A 19,228-nucleotide genomic window follows, 5' to 3' on the forward strand; every position below is an offset into this window, starting at 1 on the left:
TCCCTGTAGTCCACGACCAGCTCCTTGGTCTTGCTGACGTTGAGAGAGAGGTTGTTGTCATGGCACCACACTGTCAGTTCTCTGACCTCCTCCCTGTAGTCCAGGACCTGCTCCTTGGTCTTGTTGACGTTGAGAGAGAGGTTGTTGTCATGGCACCACACTGTCAGTTCTCTGACCTCCTCCCTGTAGTCCAGGACCTGCTCCTTGGTCTTGTTGACGTTGAGAGAGAGGTTGTTGTCATGGCACCACTCTGCCAGGGTTCTGACCTCCCTGTAGTCCACGACCTGCTCCCTGGTCTTGTTGACGTTGAGAGAGAGGTTGTTGTCATGGCACCACACTGTCAGTTCTCTGACCTCCTCCCTGTAGTCCAGGACCTGCTCCTGCTGTCAGGGTTCTGACCTCCCTGTAGTCCAGGACCTGCACCTTGGTCTTGTTGACGTTGAGAGAGAGGTTGTTGTCATGGCACCACACTGTCAGTTCTCTGACCTCCTCCCTGTAGTCCAGGACCTGCTCCCTGGTCTTGTTGACGTTGAGAGAGAGGTTGTTGTCATGGCACCATACTGCCAGGGTTCTGACCTCCTCCCTGTAGTCCACGACCTGCTCCCTGGTCTTGCTGATGTTGAGAGAGAGGTTGTTGTCATGGCACCATACTGCCAGGGTTCTGACCTCCTCCCTGTAGTCCACGACCTGCTCCCTGGTCTTGCTGACGTTGAGAGAGAGGTTGTTGTCATGGCACCATACTGTCAGTTCTCTGATCTCCTCCCTGTAGTCCACGACCAGCTCCTTGGTCTTGCTGACGTTGAGAGAGAGGTTGTTGTCATGGCACTACACTGTCAGTTCTCTGACCTCCTCCCTGTAGTCCAGGACCTGCTCCTGCTGTCAGGGTTCTGACCTCCCTGTAGTCCACGACCAGCTCCTTGGTCTTGTTGACGTTGAGAGAGAGGTTGTTGTCATGGCACCACACTGCCAGGGTTCTGACCTCCTCCCTGTAGTCCACGACCAGCTCCTTGGTCTTGTTGACGTTGAGAGAGAGGTTGTTGTCATGGCACCACACTGCCAGGGTTCTTACCTCCTCCCTGTAGTCCAGGACCAGCTCCTTGGTCTTGTTGATGTTGAGAGAGAGGTTGTTGTCATGGCACCACACTGCCAGGGTTCTGACCTCCTCCCTGTAGTCCAGGACCTGCTCCTTGGTCTTGTTGACGTTGAGAGAGAGGTTGTTGTCATGGCACCACACTGTCAGTTCTCTGACCTCCTCCCTGTAGTCCAGGACCAGCTCCTTGGTCTTGTTGACGTTGAGAGAGAGGTTGTTGTCATGGCACCACACTGTCAGTTCTCTGACCTCCTCCCTGTAGTCCAGGACCTGCTCCTGCTGTCAGGGTTCTGACCTCCTCCCTGTAGTCCAGGACCAGCTCCTTGGTCTTGTTGACGTTGAGAGAGAGGTTGTTGTCATGGCACCACACTGCCAGGGTTCTGACCTCCTCCCTGTAGTCCACGACCAGCTCCTTGGTCTTGTTGACGTTGAGAGAGAGGTTGTTGTCATGGCACCACACTGCCAGGGTTCTGACCTCCTCCCTGTTGTCCAGGACCTGCTCCCTGGTCTTGTTGACGTTGAGAGAGAGGTTGTTGTCATGGCACCACACTGCCAGGGTTCTGACCTCCTCCCTGTAGTCCACGACCAGCTCCTTGGTCTTGTTGACGTTGAGAGAGAGGTTGTTGTCATGGCACCACACTGCCAGGGTTCTGACCTCCTCCCTGTTGTCCAGGACCTGCTCCCTGGTCTTGCTGATGTTGAGAGAGAGGTTGTTGTCATGGCACCACACTGCCAGGGTTCTGATCTCCTCCCTGTAGTCCAGGACCTGCTCCTTGGTCTTGTTGACGTTGAGAGAGAGGTTGTTGTCATGGCACCACACTGCCAGGGTTCTGATCTCCTCCCTGTAGTCCAGGACCTGCTCCTTGGTCTTGTTGACGTTGAGAGAGAGGTTGTTGTCATGGCACCACACTGCCAGGGTTCTGATCTCCTCCCTGTAGTCCAGGACCTGCTCCTTGGTCTTGTTGACGTTGAGAGAGAGGTTGTTGTCATGGCACCACACTGCCAGGGTTCTGATCTCCTCCCTGTAGTCCAGGACCTGCTCCTTGGTCTTGTTGACGTTGAGAGAGAGGTTGTTGTCATGGCACCACACTGCCAGGGTTCTGATCTCCTCCCTGTAGTCCAGGACCTGCTCCTTGGTCTTGTTGACGTTGAGAGAGAGGTTGTTGTCATGGCACCACACTGCCAGGGTTCTGATCTCCTCCCTGTAGTCCAGGACCTGCTCCTTGGTCTTGTTGACGTTGAGAGAGAGGTTGTTGTCATGGCACCACACTGCCAGGGTTCTGATCTCCTCCCTGTAGTCCAGGACCTGCTCCTTGGTCTTGTTGACGTTGAGAGAGAGGTTGTTGTCATGGCACCACACTGCCAGGGTTCTGACCTCCTCCCTGTAGTCCAGGACCTGCTCCTTGGTCTTGTTGACGTTGAGAGAGAGGTTCTTGTCCTGGCACCACACTGCCAGGGTTCTGACCTCCTCCCTGTAGTCCAGGACCTGCTCCTTGGTCTTGTTGACGTTGAGAGAGAGGTTGTTGTCATGGCACCACACTGCCAGGGTTCTGATGAGGTTGTTGTCATGGCACCACACTGCCAGGGTTCTGATCTCCTCCCTATAAGCTGTCTCGTTGTCGTCGGTGATCTGGCCAACCTCCGCCGTGTCGTCAGCAAACTTGATGATGGAGTTCGAGTCGTGCGTGGCTACATGGCTGTGAGGGGCGTTGAGGATCAGGGTGGCATATGTGTTGTTACCCACCCTTACCATCTGGGGGTGCGGCCCGTCAGGAGGCCCAGGATCCAGCTGCAGAGGGAGGTGTTCAAGTTGGAGTCCTGGGTGTCCGGGATGATGAAGTTGATGTGTGCCTTGACCAGTCTGTGTGTGTGTGTGTGTGTGTGTGTGTGTGTGTGTGTGTGTGTGTGTGTGTGTGTGTGTGTGTGTGTGTGTGTGTGTGTGTGTGTGTGTGTGTGTGTGTGTGTGTGTGTGTATACAGAGACCACCTTATCTGTCCAGCAGAGGGCAGAGCTGGGGGCAGTGTGTGTGTGTGTGTGTATACAGAGACCACCTCATCTGTCCAGCAGAGGTCAGGGCAGAGCTGGGGGCAGCAGACAAACCTTTGGTGTGATGTAGTATTCTCTGCATCAGGACGGGGTACTTGGTGATCCTCTGGGTGACTAACAGAATGCATTCTGGGATACCTAGCCTCCGGACAATACTGCTACTCATCTTCTTCTTAAAAGTCACATAATAGGAAGACAGAATTGATGAGATGCAACAGTTAGATGACTAGAAACAGAGATGATATGTGATATTGGTTTAGCTGATGTCTAATGATAATGGATGCTGTAAATGAGTAGTGCACGGTAAGTGCTTACCCTGATGAAGGCCTGGAAGCGTTTGTCTTTGGAGTGCAGCTCCTTGTAGATGTTTACGGCCTCGTTGTGGCGGCTGCAGAACTTCCCGTAGACTCTCTTCATTATCGCTGCTTTGGTCCCTGAGAACTGAAAAACAGCAACGGGCATGATATGTGTTACGTTTCCCCTCTTTCTGTGTTGTGGGTTTGTATGTGTGTGTTTCAGGAAAGGGCTTCCTTGGATTCCAAGCAGCTGATTGGTCGGCCCCATTGCTAATTGCCAATTACCGACTCTTTCTGCAGCTTTAACAGCCAGTGTTCCTTTGTTAGGAAAAGAGAGCTTCTTCGTATGTGCTGTGTTGGTTGTAGGGTTGGTATAAGTTGTATGTGCTGTGTGGTTCTAGGGTATAAGTTGTATGTGCTGTGTTGGTTGTAGGGTTGGTATAAGTTGTATGTGCTGTGTTGGTTGTAGGGTTGGTATAAGTTGTATGTGTGGTTGTAGGGTTGGTATAAGTTGTATGTGCTGTGTTGGTTGTAGGGTTGGTATAAGTTGTATGTGCTGTGTGGTTGTAGGGTTGGTATAAGTTGTATGTGCTGTGTGGTTGTAGGGTATAAGTTGTATGTGCTGTGTTGGTTGTAGGGTTGGTATAAGCTGTATGTGCTGTGTGGTTGTAGGGTTGGTATAAGTTGTATGTGCTGTGTGGTTGTAGGGTTGGTATAAGTTGTATGTGCTGTGTGGTTGTAGGGTTGGTATAAGTTGTATGTGCTGTGTTGGTTGTAGGGTTGGTATAAGTTGTATGTGCTGTGTTGGTTGTAGGGTTGGTATAAGTTGTATGTGCTGTGTTGGTTGTAGGGTTGGTATAAGTTGTATGTGCTGTGTTGGTTGTAGGGTTGGTATAAGTTGTATGTGCTGTGTTGGTTGTAGGGTTGGTATAAGTTGTATGTGCTGTGTTGGTTGTAGGGTTGGTATAAGTTGTATGTGCTGTGTTGGTTGTAGGGTTGGTATAAGTTGTATGTGCTGTGTTGGTTGTAGGGTTGGTATAAGTTGTATGTGCTGTGTTGGTTGTAGGGTTGGTATACGTTGTATGTGCTGTGTTGGTTGTAGGGTTGGTATAAGTTGTATGTGCTGTGGTGGTTGTAGGGTTGGTATAAGTTGTATGTGCTGTGGTGGTTGTAGGGTTGGTATAAGTTGTATAAGCTGTGTTGGTTTGTATAAGTTGGTATAAGTTGTATGTGCTGTGTTGGTTGTAGGGTTGGTATAAGTTGTATGTGCTGTGTTGGTTGTAGGGTTGGTATAAGTTGTATGTGCTGTGTTGGTTGTAGGGTTGGTATAAGTTGTATGTGCTGTGTTGGTTTGTATGTGCTGTCCTTCCAGGACCTCCTCAACTGTCTCTATGATGTGGTGTAGAGAGACAACATGTCCTCCTTCCAGGACCTCCTCAACTGTCTCTATGATGTGGTGTAGAGAGACAACATGACCTCCTTCCAGGACCTCCTCAACTGTCTCTATGATGTGGTGTAGAGAGACAACATGACCTCCTTCCAGGACCTCCTCAACTGTCTCTATGATGTGGTGTAGAGAGACAACATGACCTCCTTCCAGGACCTCCTCAACTGTCTCTATGATGTGGTGTAGAGAGACAACATGACCTCCTTCCAGGACCTCCTCAACTGTCTCTATGATGTGGTGTAGAGAGACACCAGGACCTCCTCAACTGTCTCTATGATGTGTGGGGGGAGGAGGATGTTGTTGTGTTCTGTAGTGTAGTGTGGTGTTCTGTAGTGTGGTGTTCTGTAGTGTTCTGTAGTGTTCTGTAGTGTGGTGTTCTGTAGTGTGGTGTTCTGTAGTGTAGTGTTCTGTAGTGTAGTGTTCTATAGTGTGGTGTTCTATAGTGTGGTGTTCTGTAGTGTGGTGTTCTGTAGTGTGGTGTTCTGTAGTGTGGTGTTCTGTAGTGTGGTGTTCTGTAGTGTGGTGTTCTGTAGTGTGGTGTAGTGTGGTGTTCTGTAGTGTGGTGTTCTATAGTGTGGTGTTCTGTAGTGTGGTGTTCTGTAGTGTGGTGTTCTGTAGTGTTGTGTTCTGTAGTGTTGTGTAGTGTGGTGTTCTGTAGTGTGGTGTTCTGTAGTGTGGTGTTCTATAGTGTGGTGTTCTGTAGTGTAGTGTTCTGTAGTGTAGTGTTCTGTAGTGTGGTGTTCTGTAGTGTGGTGTTCTGTGGTGTAGTGTTCTGTAGTGTGGTGTTCTGTAGTGTGGTGTTCTGTGGTGTAGTGTCGTGTTCTGTAGTGTGGTGTTCTGTAGTGTTCTGTAGTGTGGTGTTCTGTAGTGTGGTGTTCTGTAGTGTTCTGTAGTGTGGTGTTCTGTAGTGTGGTGTTCTGTAGTGTGGTGTTCTGTAGTGTTCTGTAGTGTGGTGTTCTGTAGTGTAGTGTTCTATAGTGTGGTGTTCTGTAGTGTGGTGTTCTGTAGTGTGGTGTTCTGTAGTGTGGTGTTCTGTAGTGTGGTGTTCTGTGGTGTGGTGTTCTGTAGTGTGGTGTTCTATAGTGTGGTGTTCTATAGTGTGGTGTTCTGTAGTGTGGTGTTCTGTAGTGTTGTGTAGTGTGGTGTTCTGTAGTGTGGTGTTCTATAGTGTGGTGTTCTGTAGTGTGGTGTTCTGTAGTGTTCTGTAGTGTGGTGTTCTGTAGTGTGGTGTTCTATAGTGTGGTGTTCTGTAGTGTGGTGTTCTGTAGTGTTGTGTAGTGTGGTGTTCTGTAGTGTGGTGTTCTGTAGTGTTGTGTAGTGTGGTGTTCTGTAGTGTGGTGTTCTGTAGTGTGGTGTTCTGTAGTGTAGTGTTCTGTAGTGTAGTGTTCTGTAGTGTGGTGTTCTGTGGTGTAGTGTTCTGTAGTGTGGTGTTCTGTGGTGTAGTGTCGTGTTCTGTAGTGTGGTGTTCTGTAGTGTGGTGTTCTGTGGTGTAGTGTCGTGTTCTGTAGTGTTGTGTTCTGTAGTGTTGTGTTCTGTAGTGTAGTGTTCTGTAGTGTTCTGTAGTGTAGTGTTCTGTAGTGTTCTGTAGTGTTCTGTAGTGTGGTGTTCTGTAGTGTTCTGTAGTGTTCTGTAGTGTGGTGTTCTGTAGTGTAGTGTTCTGTGGTGTAGTGTTCTGTAGTGTGGTGTTCTGTAGTGTTCTGTAGTGTTCTGTAGTGTTCTGTAGTGTTCTGTAGTGTTCTGTAGTGTTCTGTTGTGTTGTGTGGTGTTGTGTGGTGTTGTGTGGTGTTGTGTGGTGTTGTGTTGTGTGGTGTTGTGTGGTGTTGTGTAGTGTGGTGTTCTATAGTGTAGTGTTCTGTAGTGTAGTGTTCTGTAGTGTGGTGTTCTGTAGTGTGGTGTTCTATAGTGTGGTGTTCTGTAGTGTGGTGTTCTGTAGTGTAGTGTTCTGTAGTGTGGTGTTCTGTAGTGTTCTGTAGTGTGGGCTCTCTCCCTCCTCCAACCTGTGTCTCCAGGATGTCTCCTATCTTGTTGATGATGAATCCTCTGTCCTCCCCCTCCAGCTGGCTCTCTCTCTTCCTCTCCAGGAGACGTGTCAGGAAGGAGGTGTGGAGGTCCAGGAGCTCCCCCAGGGCAGGGAACAGCCTGTCTACTGTCTGAGGTTCCAGCTGCAGCTTCTTCACAAGACCCTTACTGTACACCTCCATCATGATCAGCAGGGTCCTCACGTGGTGCATCTCTGTCTGCATCAACTCTGGAGGAGGAGAAACAGGGAGGGGTTAAAGGTCAGGAGGGGGGGATACAGGGAGGGAGAGATACAGGGAGGGGGAGATACAGGGAGGGAGGGGGTTAAAGGTCAGGAGGGGGAGGTACAGGGAGGGAGGGGGTTAAAGGTCAGGAGGGGGAGGTACAGGGAGGGGGAGGTACAGGGAGGGGGTAAAGGTTAGGAGGGGGAGATACAGGGAGAGAGGGGTGAAGGTTAGGAGGGGAGATGGAGGGAGGGTTAAAGTTAGGAGGGGGAGGTACAGGGAGAGAAGGGGTAAAGGTTAGGAGGGGAGATACAGGGAGAGAGGGGGTAAAGGTTAGGAGGGAGATACAGGAAGAGGGGGTAAAGGTTAGGAGGGGAGATACAGGGAGAGAGGGGGTAAAGGTTAGGAGGGAGATACAGGGAGAGAGGGGTAAAGGTTAGGAGGGAGATACAGGGAGAGAGGGGGTAAAGGTTAGGAGGGGGAGATACAGGAGAGAGGGGGTAAAGGTTAGGAGGGGAGATACAGGGAGAGAGGGGTTAAGGTTTGGAGGGGAGATACAGGAGAGGGGGTAAAGGTTAGGAGGGGAGATACAGGGAGAGAGGGGGTAAAGGTTAGGAGGGGGAGATACAGGGAGAGAGGGGGTAAAGGTTAGGAGGGGGAGATACAGGGAGAGAGGGGGTAAAGGTTAGGAGGGGGAGATACTGGGAGAGAGGGGGTAAAGGTTAGGAGGGGGAGATACAGGGAGAGAGGGGGTAAAGGTTAGGAGGGGGAGATACAGGGAGAGAGGGGGTAAAGGTTAGGAGGGGGAGATACAGGGAGAGAGGGGGTAAAGGTTAGGAGGGGGAGATGCAGGGAGAGAGGGGGTAAAGGTTAGGAGGGGAGATGCAGGGAGAGAGGGGGTAAAGGTTAGGAGGGGAGATGCAGGGAGAGAGGGGGTAAAGGTTAGGAGGGGGAGATGCAGGGAGAGAGGGGTAAAGGTTAGGAGGGGAGATACAGGGAGAGAGGGGGTAAAGGTTAGGAGGAGAGACAGGGAGAGAGGGGTTAAGGTTAGGAGGGAGATACAGGGAGAGAGGGGGTAAAGGTTAGGAGGGGAGATACAGGGAGAGAGGGGGTAAAGGTTAGGAGGGGGAGATACTGGGAGAGAGGGGTAAAGGTTAGGAGGAGGAGATACAGGGAGAGAGGGGTAAAGGTTAGGAGGGAGATACTGGGAGAGAGGGGTAAAGGTTAGGAGGGGGAGATACTGGGAGAGAGGGGTAAAGGTTAGGAGGGGGAGATACTGGGAGAGAGGGGTAAAGGTTAGGAGGGGGAGATACAGGGAGAGAGGGGGTAAAGGTTAGGAGGGGAGATGCAGGGAGAGAGGGGGTAAAGGTTAGGAGGGGGAGATGCAGGGAGAGGGGGTAAAGGTTAGGAGGGGGAGATGCAGGGAGAGAGGGGTAAGGTTAGGAGGGAGATGCAGGGAGAGGGGGTAAAGGTTAGGAGGGGGAGATGCAGGGAGAGAGGGGGTAAAGGTTAGGAGGGAGAGACAGGGAGAGAGGGGGTTAAGGTTAGGAGGGGGAGATACAGGGAGAGAGGGGGTAAAGGTTAGGAGGGGGAGATACAGGGAGAGAGGGAGTAGTGCATTGTAACTCTTGATAGAGGGGTAGTAGTGCGCTGTAACTCTAGATAGAGGAGTAGTAGTGTATTGTAACTCTAGATAGTGGAGTAGTAGTGTATTGTAACTCTAGATAGAGGGGTAGTAGTGCATTGTAACTCTAGATAGAGGGGTAGTAGTGTATTGTAACTCTAGATAGAGGGGTAGTAGTGCCTGGTATAATTCAAGGTAGAGTAGGGTACAGTAGCAGTGGTAGGTACAGTAGCAGTGGTAGGTACAGTAGCAGTGGTAGGTACTGTAGCAGTGGTAGGTACAGTAGCAGTGGTAGGTACAGTAGCAGTGGTAGGTACAGTAGCAGTGGTAGGTACTGTAGCAGTGGCAGGTACTGTAGCAGTGGTAGGTACAGTAGCAGTGGTAGGTACAGTAGCAGTGGTAGGTACTGTAGCAGTGGTAGGTACAGTAGCAGTGGTAGGTACTGTAGCAGTGGTAGGTACTGTAGCAGTGGTAGGTACAGTAGCAGTGGTAGGAACTGTAGCAGTGGTAGGTACTGTAGCAGTGATAGGTCCTGTAGCAGTGGTAGGTACAGTAGCAGTGGTAGGTACAGTAGCAGTGGTAGGTACTGTAGCAGTGGTAGGTACAGTAGCAGTGGTAGGTACTGTAGCAGTGGTAGGTACTGTAGCAGTGGTAGGTACAGTAGCAGTGGTAGGAACTGTAGCAGTGGTAGGTACAGTAGCAGTGGTAGGAACTGTAGCAGTGGTAGGTACTGTAGCAGTGATAGGTCCTGTAGCAGTGGTAGGTACAGTAGCAGTGGTAGGTACTGTAGCAGTGGTAGGTACAGTAGCAGTGGTAGGAACTGTAGCAGTGGTAGGTACTGTAGCAGTGATAGGTCCTGTAGCAGTGGTAGGTGCAGTAGCAGTGGTAGGTACAGTAGCAGTGGTAGGTACAGTAGCAGTGGTAGGTACTGTAGCAGTGGTAGGTACAGTAGCAGTGGTAGGTACTGTAGCAGTGGTAGGTACAGTATCAGTGGTAGGTACAGTATCAGTGGTAGGTACAGTAGCAGTGGTAGGAACTGTAGCAGTGGTAGGTACTGTAGCAGTGGTAGGTACAGTAGCAGTGGTAGGTACAGTAGCAGTGGTAGGTACTGTAGCAGTGGTAGGAACTGTAGCAGTGGTAGGAACTGTAGCAGTGGTAGGTACTGTAGCAGTGGTAGGAACTGTAGCAGTGGTAGGTACAGTAGCAGTGGTAGGTACAGTAGCAGTGGTAGGTACAGTAGCAGTGGTAGGTACTGTAGCAGTGGTAGGTACTGTAGCAGTGGTAGGTACTGTAGCAGTGGTAGGTACAGTAGCAGTGGTAGGTACAGTAGCAGTGGTAGGTACTGTAGCAGTGGTAGGTACAGTAGCAGTGGTAGGTACAGTAGCAGTTGTAGGTCCTGTAGCAGTGGTAGGTAGTGTAGCAGTGGTAGGTACAGTAGCAGTGGTAGGTACAGTAGCAGTGGTAGGTACAGTAGCAGTGGTAGGTACTGTAGCAGTGGTAGGTACAGTAGCAGTGGTAGGTACTGTAGCAGTGGTAGGTACAGTAGCAGTGGTAGGTACTGTAGCAGTGGTAGGTACTGTAGCAGTGGTAGGTACAGTAGCAGTGGTAGGTACAGTAGCAGTGGTAGGTACAGTAGCAGTGGTAGGTACAGTAGCAGTGGTAGGTACTGTAGCAGTGGTAGGTACAGTAGCAGTTGTAGGTCCTGTAGCAGTGGTAGGTACAGTAGCAGTGGTAGGTACTGTAGCAGTGGTAGGTACTGTAGCAGTGGTAGGTACTGTAGCAGTGGTAGGTACTGTAGCAGTGGTAGGTACTGTAGCAGTGGTAGGTACTGTAGCAGTGGTAGGTACAGTAGCAGTGGTAGGTACAGTAGCAGTGGTAGGTCCTGTAGCAGTGGTAGGTACAGTAGCAGTGGTAGGTACAGTAGCAGTGGTAGGTACAGTAGCAGTGGTAGGTACTGTAGCAGTGGTAGGTAGTGTAGCAGTGGTAGGTACAGTAGCAGTGGTAGGTACAGTAGCAGTGGTAGGTACAGTAGCAGTGGTAGGTACAGTAGCAGTGGTAGGTACTGTAGCAGTGGTAGGTACAGTAGCAGTGGTAGGTACAGTAGCAGTGGTAGGTACAGTAGCAGTGGTAGGTACTGTAGCAGTGGTAGGTACAGTAGCAGTGGTAGGTACTGTAGCAGTGGTAGGTACTGTAGCAGTGGTAGGTACTGTAGCAGTGGTAGGTACTGTAGCAGTGGTAGGTACAGTAGCAGTGGTAGGTACAGTAGCAGTGGTAGGTACTGTAGCAGTGGTAGGTACAGTAGCAGTGGTAGGTACAGTAGCAGTGGTAGGTACTGTAGCAGTGGTAGGTACAGTAGCAGTGGTAGGTACAGTAGCAGTGGTAGGTACTGTAGCAGTGGTAGGTACTGTAGCAGTGGTAGGTACTGTAGCAGTGGTAGGTACAGTAGCAGTGGTAGGTACAGTAGCAGTGGTAGGTACAGTAGCAGTGGTAGGTACTGTAGCAGTGGTAGGTACTGTAGCAGTGGTAGGTACCGTAGATGACCTCCTGTCTCTTGATGACGTCCTTCTTCAGATGTTTGAGGAAGTTGCTGTCCATAACGTTGCTCCAGGAGTCTGCTTCCAGCTCTTTCAGGTCTTCCTCAAACTCCCCCATTAGCTGACTGTCAATCATCTCTGTGCCTAGATTAAGAAACACAACACTCAGATAGCATTCACAGGTATTTATCTAGACATTATCGTAGACACTATAATCTATAATAATAATATAATTGTGTTTACTATGGACTATGTGGTGGTGACTGGGGGTAACGTGTGTGTGTTTACTATGGACTATGTGGTGGTGACTGTGGGTAACGTGTGTGTGTGTTTACTATGGACTATGTGGTGGTGACTGTGGGTAACGTGTGTGTGTGTGTTTACTATGGACTATGTGGTGGTGACTGTGGGTAACGTGTGTGTGTGTGTTTACTATGGACTATGTGGTGGTGACTGTGGGTAACGTGTGTGTTTACTATGGACTGTGTGGTGGTGACTGTGGGTAACGTGTGTGTTTACTATGGACTATGTGGTGGTGACTGTGGGTAACGTGTGTGTGTGTGTTTACTATGGACTATGTGGTGGTGACTGTGGGTAACGTGTGTGTGTGTTTACTATGGACTGTGTGGTGGTGACTGTGGGTAACGTGTGTGTGTGTTTACTATGGACTATGTGGTGGTGACTGTGGGTAACGTGTGTGTGTGTTTACTATGGACTATGTGATGGTGACTGGGGGTAACGTGTGTGTGTGTTTACTATGGACTATGTGGTGGTGACTGTGGGTAACGTGTGTGTTTACTATGGACTATGTGGTGGTGACTGTGGGTAACGTGTGTGTTTACTATGGACTATGTGGTGGTGACTGTGGGTAACGTGTGTGTTTACTATGGACTATGTGGTGGTGACTGTGGGTAACGTGTGTGTTTACTATGGACTATGTGGTGGTGACTGTGGGTAACGTGTGTGTTTACTATGGACTGTGTGGTGGTGACTGTGGGTAACGTGTGTGTTTACTATGGACTGTGTGGTGGTGACTGTGGGTAACGTGTGTGTGTGTGTTTACTATGGACTGTGTGGTGGTGACTGTGGGTAACGTGTGTGTTTACTATGGACTATGTAGTGGTGACTGTGGGTAACGTGTGTATGTGTTTACTATGGACTATGTGGTGGTGACTGTGGGTAACGTGTGTGTTTACTATGGACTATGTGGTGGTGACTGGGGGTAACGTGTGTGTTTACTATGGACTATGTGATGGTGACTGTGGGTAACGTGTGTGTGTGTGTTTACTATGGACTATGTGGTGGTGACTGTGGGTAACGTGTGTGTGTGTTTACTATGGACTGTGTGGTGGTGACTGGGTAACGTGTGTGTTTACTATGGACTATGTAGTGGTGACTGTGGGTAACGTGTGTATGTGTTTACTATGGACTATGTAGTGGTGACTGTGGGTAACGTGTGTGTTTACTATGGACTATGTGGTGGTGACTGGGGGTAACGTGTGTGTTTACTATGGACTGTGTGGTGGTGACTGTGGGTAACGTGTGTGTGTGTTTACTATGGACTATGTGGTGGTGACTGTGGGTAACGTGTGTGTTTACTATGGACTATGTGGTGGTGACTGTGGGTAACGTGTGTGTTTACTATGGACTGTGTGGTGGTGACTGTGGGTAACGTGTGTGTTTACTATGGACTATGTGGTGGTGACTGTGGGTAACGTGTGTGTGTGTTTACTATGGACTATGTGGTGGTGACTGTGGGTAATGTGTGTGTTTACTATGGACTATGTGGTGGTGACTGTGGGTAACGTGTGTGTGTGTTTACTATGGACTATGTGGTGGTGACTGTGGGTAATGTGTGTGTTTACTATGGACTATGTGGTGGTGACTGTGGGTAACGTGTGTGTTTACTATGGACTATGTGGTGGTGACTGTGGGTAACGTGTGTGTTTACTATGGACTATGTAGTGGTGACTGGGGGTAACGTGTGTGTTTACTATGGACTATGTAGTGGTGACTGTGGGTAACGTGTGTGTGTGTGTTTACTATGGACTGTGTGGTGGTGACTGTGGGTAACGTGTGTGTTTACTATGGACTATGTGGTGGTGACTGTGGGTAACGTGTGTGTTTACTATGGACTATGTGGTGGTGACTGTGGGTAACGTGTGTGTGTGTGTTTACTATGGACTATGTGGTGGTGACTGTGGGTAACGTGTGTGTGTGTGTGTGTTTACTATGGACTATGTGGTGGTGACTGTGGGTAACGTGTGTGTGTTTACTATGGACTATGTGGTGGTGACTGTGGGTAATGTGTGTGTTTACTATGGACTATGTGGTGGTGACTGTGGGTAACGTGTGTGTTTACTATGGACTGTGTGGTGGTGACTGTGGGTAACGTGTGTGTTTACTATGGACTATGTGGTGGTGACTGTGGGTAACGTGTGTGTGTGTGTTTACTATGGACTATGTGGTGGTGACTGTGGGTAACGTGTGTGTGTGTTTACTATGGACTGTGTGGTGGTGACTGTGGGTTACGTGTGTGTTTACTATGGACTATGTAGTGGTGACTGTGGGTAACGTGTGTGTGTGTTTACTATGGACTATGTGGTGGTGACTGTGGGTAACGTGTGTGTTTACTATGGACTATGTGGTGGTGACTGTGGGTAACGTGTGTATGTGTTTACTATGGACTGTGTGGTGGTGACTGTGGGTTACGTGTGTGTTTACTATGGACTGTGTGGTGGTGACTGTGGGTTACGTGTGTGTTTACTATGGACTATGTGGTGGTGACTGTGGGTAACGTGTGTATGTGTTTACTATGGACTGTGTGGTGGTGACTGTGGGTTACGTGTGTGTTTACTATGGACTATGTAGTGGTGACTGTGGGTAACGTGTGTGTGTGTTTACTATGGACTATGTGGTGGTGACTGTGGGTAACGTGTGTATGTGTTTACTATGGACTGTGTGGTGGTGACTGTGGGTTACGTGTGTGTTTACTATGGACTATGTGGTGGTGACTGTGGGTAACGTGTGTGTTTACTATGGACTATGTGGTGGTGACTGTGGGTAACGTGTGTGTGTGTTTACTATGGACTGTGTGGTGGTGACTGTGGGTTACGTGTGTGTTTACTATGGACTATGTGGTGGTGACTGTGGGTAACGTGTGTGTTTACTATGGACTGTGTGGTGGTGACTGTGGGTAACGTGTGTGTTTACTATGGACTGTGTGGTGGTGACTGTGGGTAACGTGTGTATGTGTTTACTATGGACTGTGTGGTGGTGACTGTGGGTTACGTGTGTGTTTACTATGGACTATGTGGTGGTGACTGTGGGTAACGTGTGTGTTTACTATGGACTGTGTGGTGGTGACTGTGGGTAACGTGTGTGTTTACTATGGACTGTGTGGTGGTGACTGTGGGTAACGTGTGTGTTTACTATGGACTGTGTGGTGGTGACTGTGGGTAACGTGTGTGTTTACTATGGACTATGTAGTGGTGACTGGGGGTAACGTGTGTGTTTACTATGGACTATGTGATGGTGACTGTGGGTAACGTGTGTGTTTACTATGGACTATGTGGTGGTGACTGTGGGTAACGTGTGTGTGTGTTTACTATGGACTATGTGATGGTGACTGTGGGTAACGTGTGTGTTTACTATGGACTATGTGGTGGTGACTGTGGGTAACGTGTGTGTGTGTTTACTATGGACTATGTGGTGGTGACTGTGGGTAACGTGTGTGTGTGTTTACTATGGACTATGTGGTGGTGACTGTGGGTAACGTGTGTGTTTACTATGGACTATGTGGTGGTGACTGGGGGTAACGTGTGTGTTTACTATGGACTAGTGGTGGTGACTGTGGGTAACGTGTGTGTGTGTGTTTACTATGGACTATGTGGTGGTGACTGTGGGTAACGTGTGTGTTTACTATGGACTATGTGGTGGTGACTGTGGGTAACGTGTGTGTGTGTGTTTACTATGGACTATGTGGTGGTGACTGTGGGTAACGTGTGTGTTTACTATGGACTATGTGGTGGTGACTGTGGGTAACGTGTGTGTGTTTACTATGGACTATGTGGTGGTGACTGTGGGTAACGTGTGTGTTTACTATGGACTATGTGGTGGTGACTGTGGGTAATGTGTGTGTGTGTTTACTATGGACTATGTGGTGGTGACTGTGGGTAACGTGTGTGTTTACTATGGACTATGTGGTGGTGACTGTGGGTAATGTGTGTGTGTGTTTACTATGGACTATGTGGTGGTGACTGTGGGTAACGTGTGTGTTTACTATGGACTATGTAGTGGTGACTGGGGGTAACGTGTGTGTTTACTATGGACTATGTAGTGGTGACTGTGGGTAACGTGTGTGTGTGTGTTTACTATGGACTGTGTGGTGGTGACTGTGGGTAACGTGTGTGTGTGTTTACTATGGACTATGTGGTGGTGACTGTGGGTAACGTGTGTGTTTACTATGGACTATGTAGTGGTGACTGTGGGTAACGTGTGTGTGTGTTTACTATGGACTATGTGGTGGTGACTGTGGGTAACGTGTGTGTTTACTATGGACTATGTGGTGACTGGGGGTAACGTGTGTGTGTGTTTACTATGGACTATGTGGTGGTGACTGGGGGTAACGTGTGTGTTTACTATGGACTATGTGGTGGTGACTGTGGGTAACGTGTGTGTGTGTTTACTATGGACTATGTGGTGGTGACTGTGGGTAACGTGTGTGTTTACTATGGACTATGTGGTGGTGACTGTGGGTAACGTGTGTGTGTGTTTACTATGGACTGTGTGGTGGTGACTGTGGGTAACGTGTGTGTTTGTTTACTATGGACTATGTGGTGGTGACTGTGGGTAACGTGTGTGTGTGTTTACTATGGACTATGTGGTGGTGACTGTGGGTAACGTGTGTGTTTACTATGGACTGTGTGGTGGTGACTGTGGGTAACGTGTGTGTGTGTGTTTACTATGGACTGTGTGGTGGTGACTGTGGGTAACGTGTGTGTGTGTTTACTATGGACTGTGTGGTGGTGACTGTGGGTAACGTGTGTGTGTGTTTACTATGGACTATGTGGTGGTGACTGTGGGTAACGTGTGTGTTTACTATGGACTATGTGGTGGTGACTGTGGGTAACGTGTGTGTGTGTTTACTATGGACTATGTGGTGGTGACTGTGGGTAACGTGTGTGTTTACTATGGACTGTGTGGTGGTGACTGTGGGTAACGTGTGTGTGTGTTTACTATGGACTATGTGGTGGTGACTGGGGGTAACGTGTGTGTGTGTTTACTATGGACTATCTGGTGGTGACTGGGGGTAACGTGTGTGTGTGTTTACTATGGACTATCTGGTGGTGACTGGGGGTAACGTGTGTGTGTGTTTACTATGGACTATGTGGTGGTGACTGTGGGTAACGTGTGTGTGTGTTTACTATGGACTGTGTGGTGGTGACTGTGGGTAATGTGTGTGTTTACTATGGACTAGGTGGTGGTGACTGTGGGTATGTGTGTGTTTACTATGGACTGTGTGGTGGTGACTGTGGGTAACGTGTGTGTTTACTATGGACTATGTAGTGGTGACTGTGGGTAACGTGTGTGTTTACTATGGACTATGTGGTGGTGACTGTGGGTAACGTGTGTGTTTACTATGGACTATGTGGTGGTGACTGGGTAACGTGTGTGTGTGTGTTTACTAAGTAGTAGTGTTCTGGTCTATAGTAGTGTTCTGGTCTATAGTAGTGTTCTGGTCTATAGTAGTGTTCTGGTCTATAGTAGTGGTCTGGTCTATAGTAGTGTTCTGGTCTATAGTAGTGGTCTGGTCTATAGTAGTGTTCTGGTCTATAGTAGTGTTCTGGTCTATAGTAGTGTTCTGGTCTATAGTAGTGGTCTGGTCTATAGTAGTGTTCTGGTCTATAGTAGTGTTCTGGTCTATAGTAGTGTTCTGGTCTATAGTAGTGGTCTGGTCTATAGTAGTGTTCTGGTCTATAGTAGTGGTCTGGTCTATAGTAGTGTTCTGGTCTATAGTAGTGGTCTGGTCTATAGTAGTGGTCTGGTCTATAGTAGTGGTCTGGTCTACAGTAGTGTTCTGGTCTATAGTAGTGTTCTGGTCTATAGTAGTGGTCTGGTCTATAGTAGTGGTCTGGTCTATAGTAGTGGTCTGGTCTATAGTAGTGTTCTGGTCTATAGTAGTGTTCTGGTCTATAGTAGTGGTCTGGTCTATAGTAGTGTTCTGGTCTATAGTAGTGGTCTGGTCTATAGTAGTGTTCTGGTCTATAGTAGTGGTCTGGTCTATAGTAGTGGTCTGGTCTATAGTAGTGGTCTGGTCTATAGTAGTGGTCTGGTCTATAGTAGTGTTCTGGTCTGGTCTATAGTAGTGTTCTGGTCTGGTCTATAGTAGTGTTCTGGTCTGGTCTATAGTAGTGTTCTGGTCTGGTCTATAGTAGTGTTCTGGTCTGGTCTATAGTAGTGTTCTGGTCTGGTCTATAGTAGTGGTCTGGTCTATAGTAGTGGTCTGGTCTATAGTAGTGGTCTGGTCTATAGTAGTGTTCTGGTCTGGTCTATAGTAGTGGTCTGGTCTATAGTAGTGGTCTGGTCTATAGTAGTGTTCTGGTCTGGTCTATAGTAGTGGTCTGGTCTATAGTAGTGTTCTGGTCTATAGTAGTGGTCTGGTCTATAGTAGTGGTCTGGTCTATAGTAGTGGTCTGGTCTATAGTAGTGGTCTGGTCTATAGTAGTGTTCTGGTCTGGTCTATAGTAGTGTTCTGGTCTGGTTTATAGTAGTGTTCTGGTCTGGTCTATAGTAGTGTTCTGGTCTGGTCTATAGTAGTGTTCTGGTCTGGTCTATAGTAGTGGTCTGGTCTATAGTAGTGGTCTGGTCTATAGTAGTGGTCTGGTCTATAGTAGTGGTCTGGTCTATAGTAGTGGTCTGGTCTATAGTAGTGGTCTGGTCTATGGTAGTGGTCTGGTCTATAGTAGTGGTCTGGTCTGGTCTATAGTAGTGGTCTGGTCTGGTCTATAGTAGTGGTCTGGTCTATAGTAGTGTTCTGGTCTGGTCTATAGTAGTGTTCTGGTCTATAGTAGTGGTCTGGTCTATAGTAGTGGTCTGGTCTATAGTAGTGGTCTGGTCTATAGTAGTGGTCTGGTCTATAGTAGTGGTCTGGTCTATAGTAGTGGTCTGGTCTATAGTAGTGGTCTGGTCTAAAGTAGGGAACTAAACAGGAAATAGGGTGCCATTTGAGATGCATTTAAAGACACAAAGCTGTTAGTCATTCTGTCCATAGCTGTTGAGAGATTAGTAACCTACGAACCTTCGTCTGTGAGTGACTCTGTAGATTCATTGACCAGGTTGGTCTTGCACAGAGAGTCAGTAGAATGGGACAGGTACCGTATACCCTTGATAGGCATGTCATCAAACACCTGGTGACTGGAGAGAGGAAACAGAGAGAGAGGACATAGAGAGAGAGGACATAGAGAGAGAGGACATAGAGAGAGAGGACATAGAGAGAGAGGACATAGAGAGAGAGGACATAGAGAGAGAGGACATAGAGAGAGAGGACATAGAGAGAGAGGACATAGAGAGAGAGAGAGAGGACAGAGAGAGAGAGAGAGGACAGAGAGAGAGAGAGAGGAAAGAGAGAGAGGACAGAGAGAGAGGACATAGAGAGAGAGGACATAGAGAGAGAGGACATAGAGAGAGAGGACATAGAGAGAGAGGACATAGAGAGAGAGGACATAGAGAGAGGACATAGAGAGAGAGAGAGAGGACAGAGAGAGAGAGGAGAGAGGACAGAGAGAGAGAGGAGAGAGGACAGAGAGAGAGAGAGAGGAGAGAGGACATAGAGAGAGAGGACATAGAGAGAGAGGACATAGAGAGAGAGGACATAGAGAGAGAGGACATAGAGAGAGAGGACATAGAGAGAGAGAGGACATAGAGAGAGAGGACATAGAGAGAGAGG

The 19,228-nt window shown here is 48.7% G+C and overlaps 1 protein-coding gene and 1 long non-coding RNA gene across 4 annotated transcripts in view; one reads left to right on the forward strand and one right to left on the reverse strand.

Annotated features, from left to right (window-relative positions):
• LOC127919965 (A-kinase anchor protein 13-like) overlaps window positions 1-18,858 on the reverse strand; it is a 36,310-nt gene extending 17,452 nt beyond the window's left edge. Inside the window, exons 1-5 of the mRNA XM_052503790.1 lie at window positions 18,581-18,858; window positions 11,278-11,424; window positions 6,877-7,127; window positions 3,452-3,577; window positions 3,191-3,308 (exon numbers count right to left, since the gene is read on the reverse strand). Coding sequence (XP_052359750.1) covers window positions 3,191-3,308; window positions 3,452-3,577; window positions 6,877-7,127; window positions 11,278-11,424; window positions 18,581-18,677 — 739 coding nt within the window. The 5' untranslated portion in view covers window positions 18,678-18,858. The remainder of the gene's footprint in view (window positions 1-3,190; window positions 3,309-3,451; window positions 3,578-6,876; window positions 7,128-11,277; window positions 11,425-18,580) is intronic.
• On the forward strand, window positions 9,559-10,717 carry LOC127919966 (uncharacterized). Of its 3 annotated transcripts, none has more exons than XR_008104621.1 (3): window positions 9,559-9,635; window positions 9,978-10,031; window positions 10,698-10,717. It is a non-coding gene; the product is annotated as an uncharacterized LOC127919966 (long non-coding RNA). The 3 variants fall into 3 exon arrangements; XR_008104620.1 differs by lacking the exon at window positions 9,978-10,031 and adding an exon at window positions 10,284-10,337; XR_008104622.1 differs by lacking the exon at window positions 9,978-10,031 and adding an exon at window positions 10,464-10,517.
• Window positions 18,859-19,228: the final 370 nt, after the last annotated feature.

The sequence above is a fragment of the Oncorhynchus keta genome, unplaced genomic scaffold (assembly GCF_023373465.1).
Source record: "Oncorhynchus keta strain PuntledgeMale-10-30-2019 unplaced genomic scaffold, Oket_V2 Un_contig_17977_pilon_pilon, whole genome shotgun sequence".
Classification (NCBI taxonomy): domain Eukaryota; kingdom Metazoa; phylum Chordata; class Actinopteri; order Salmoniformes; family Salmonidae; genus Oncorhynchus; species Oncorhynchus keta.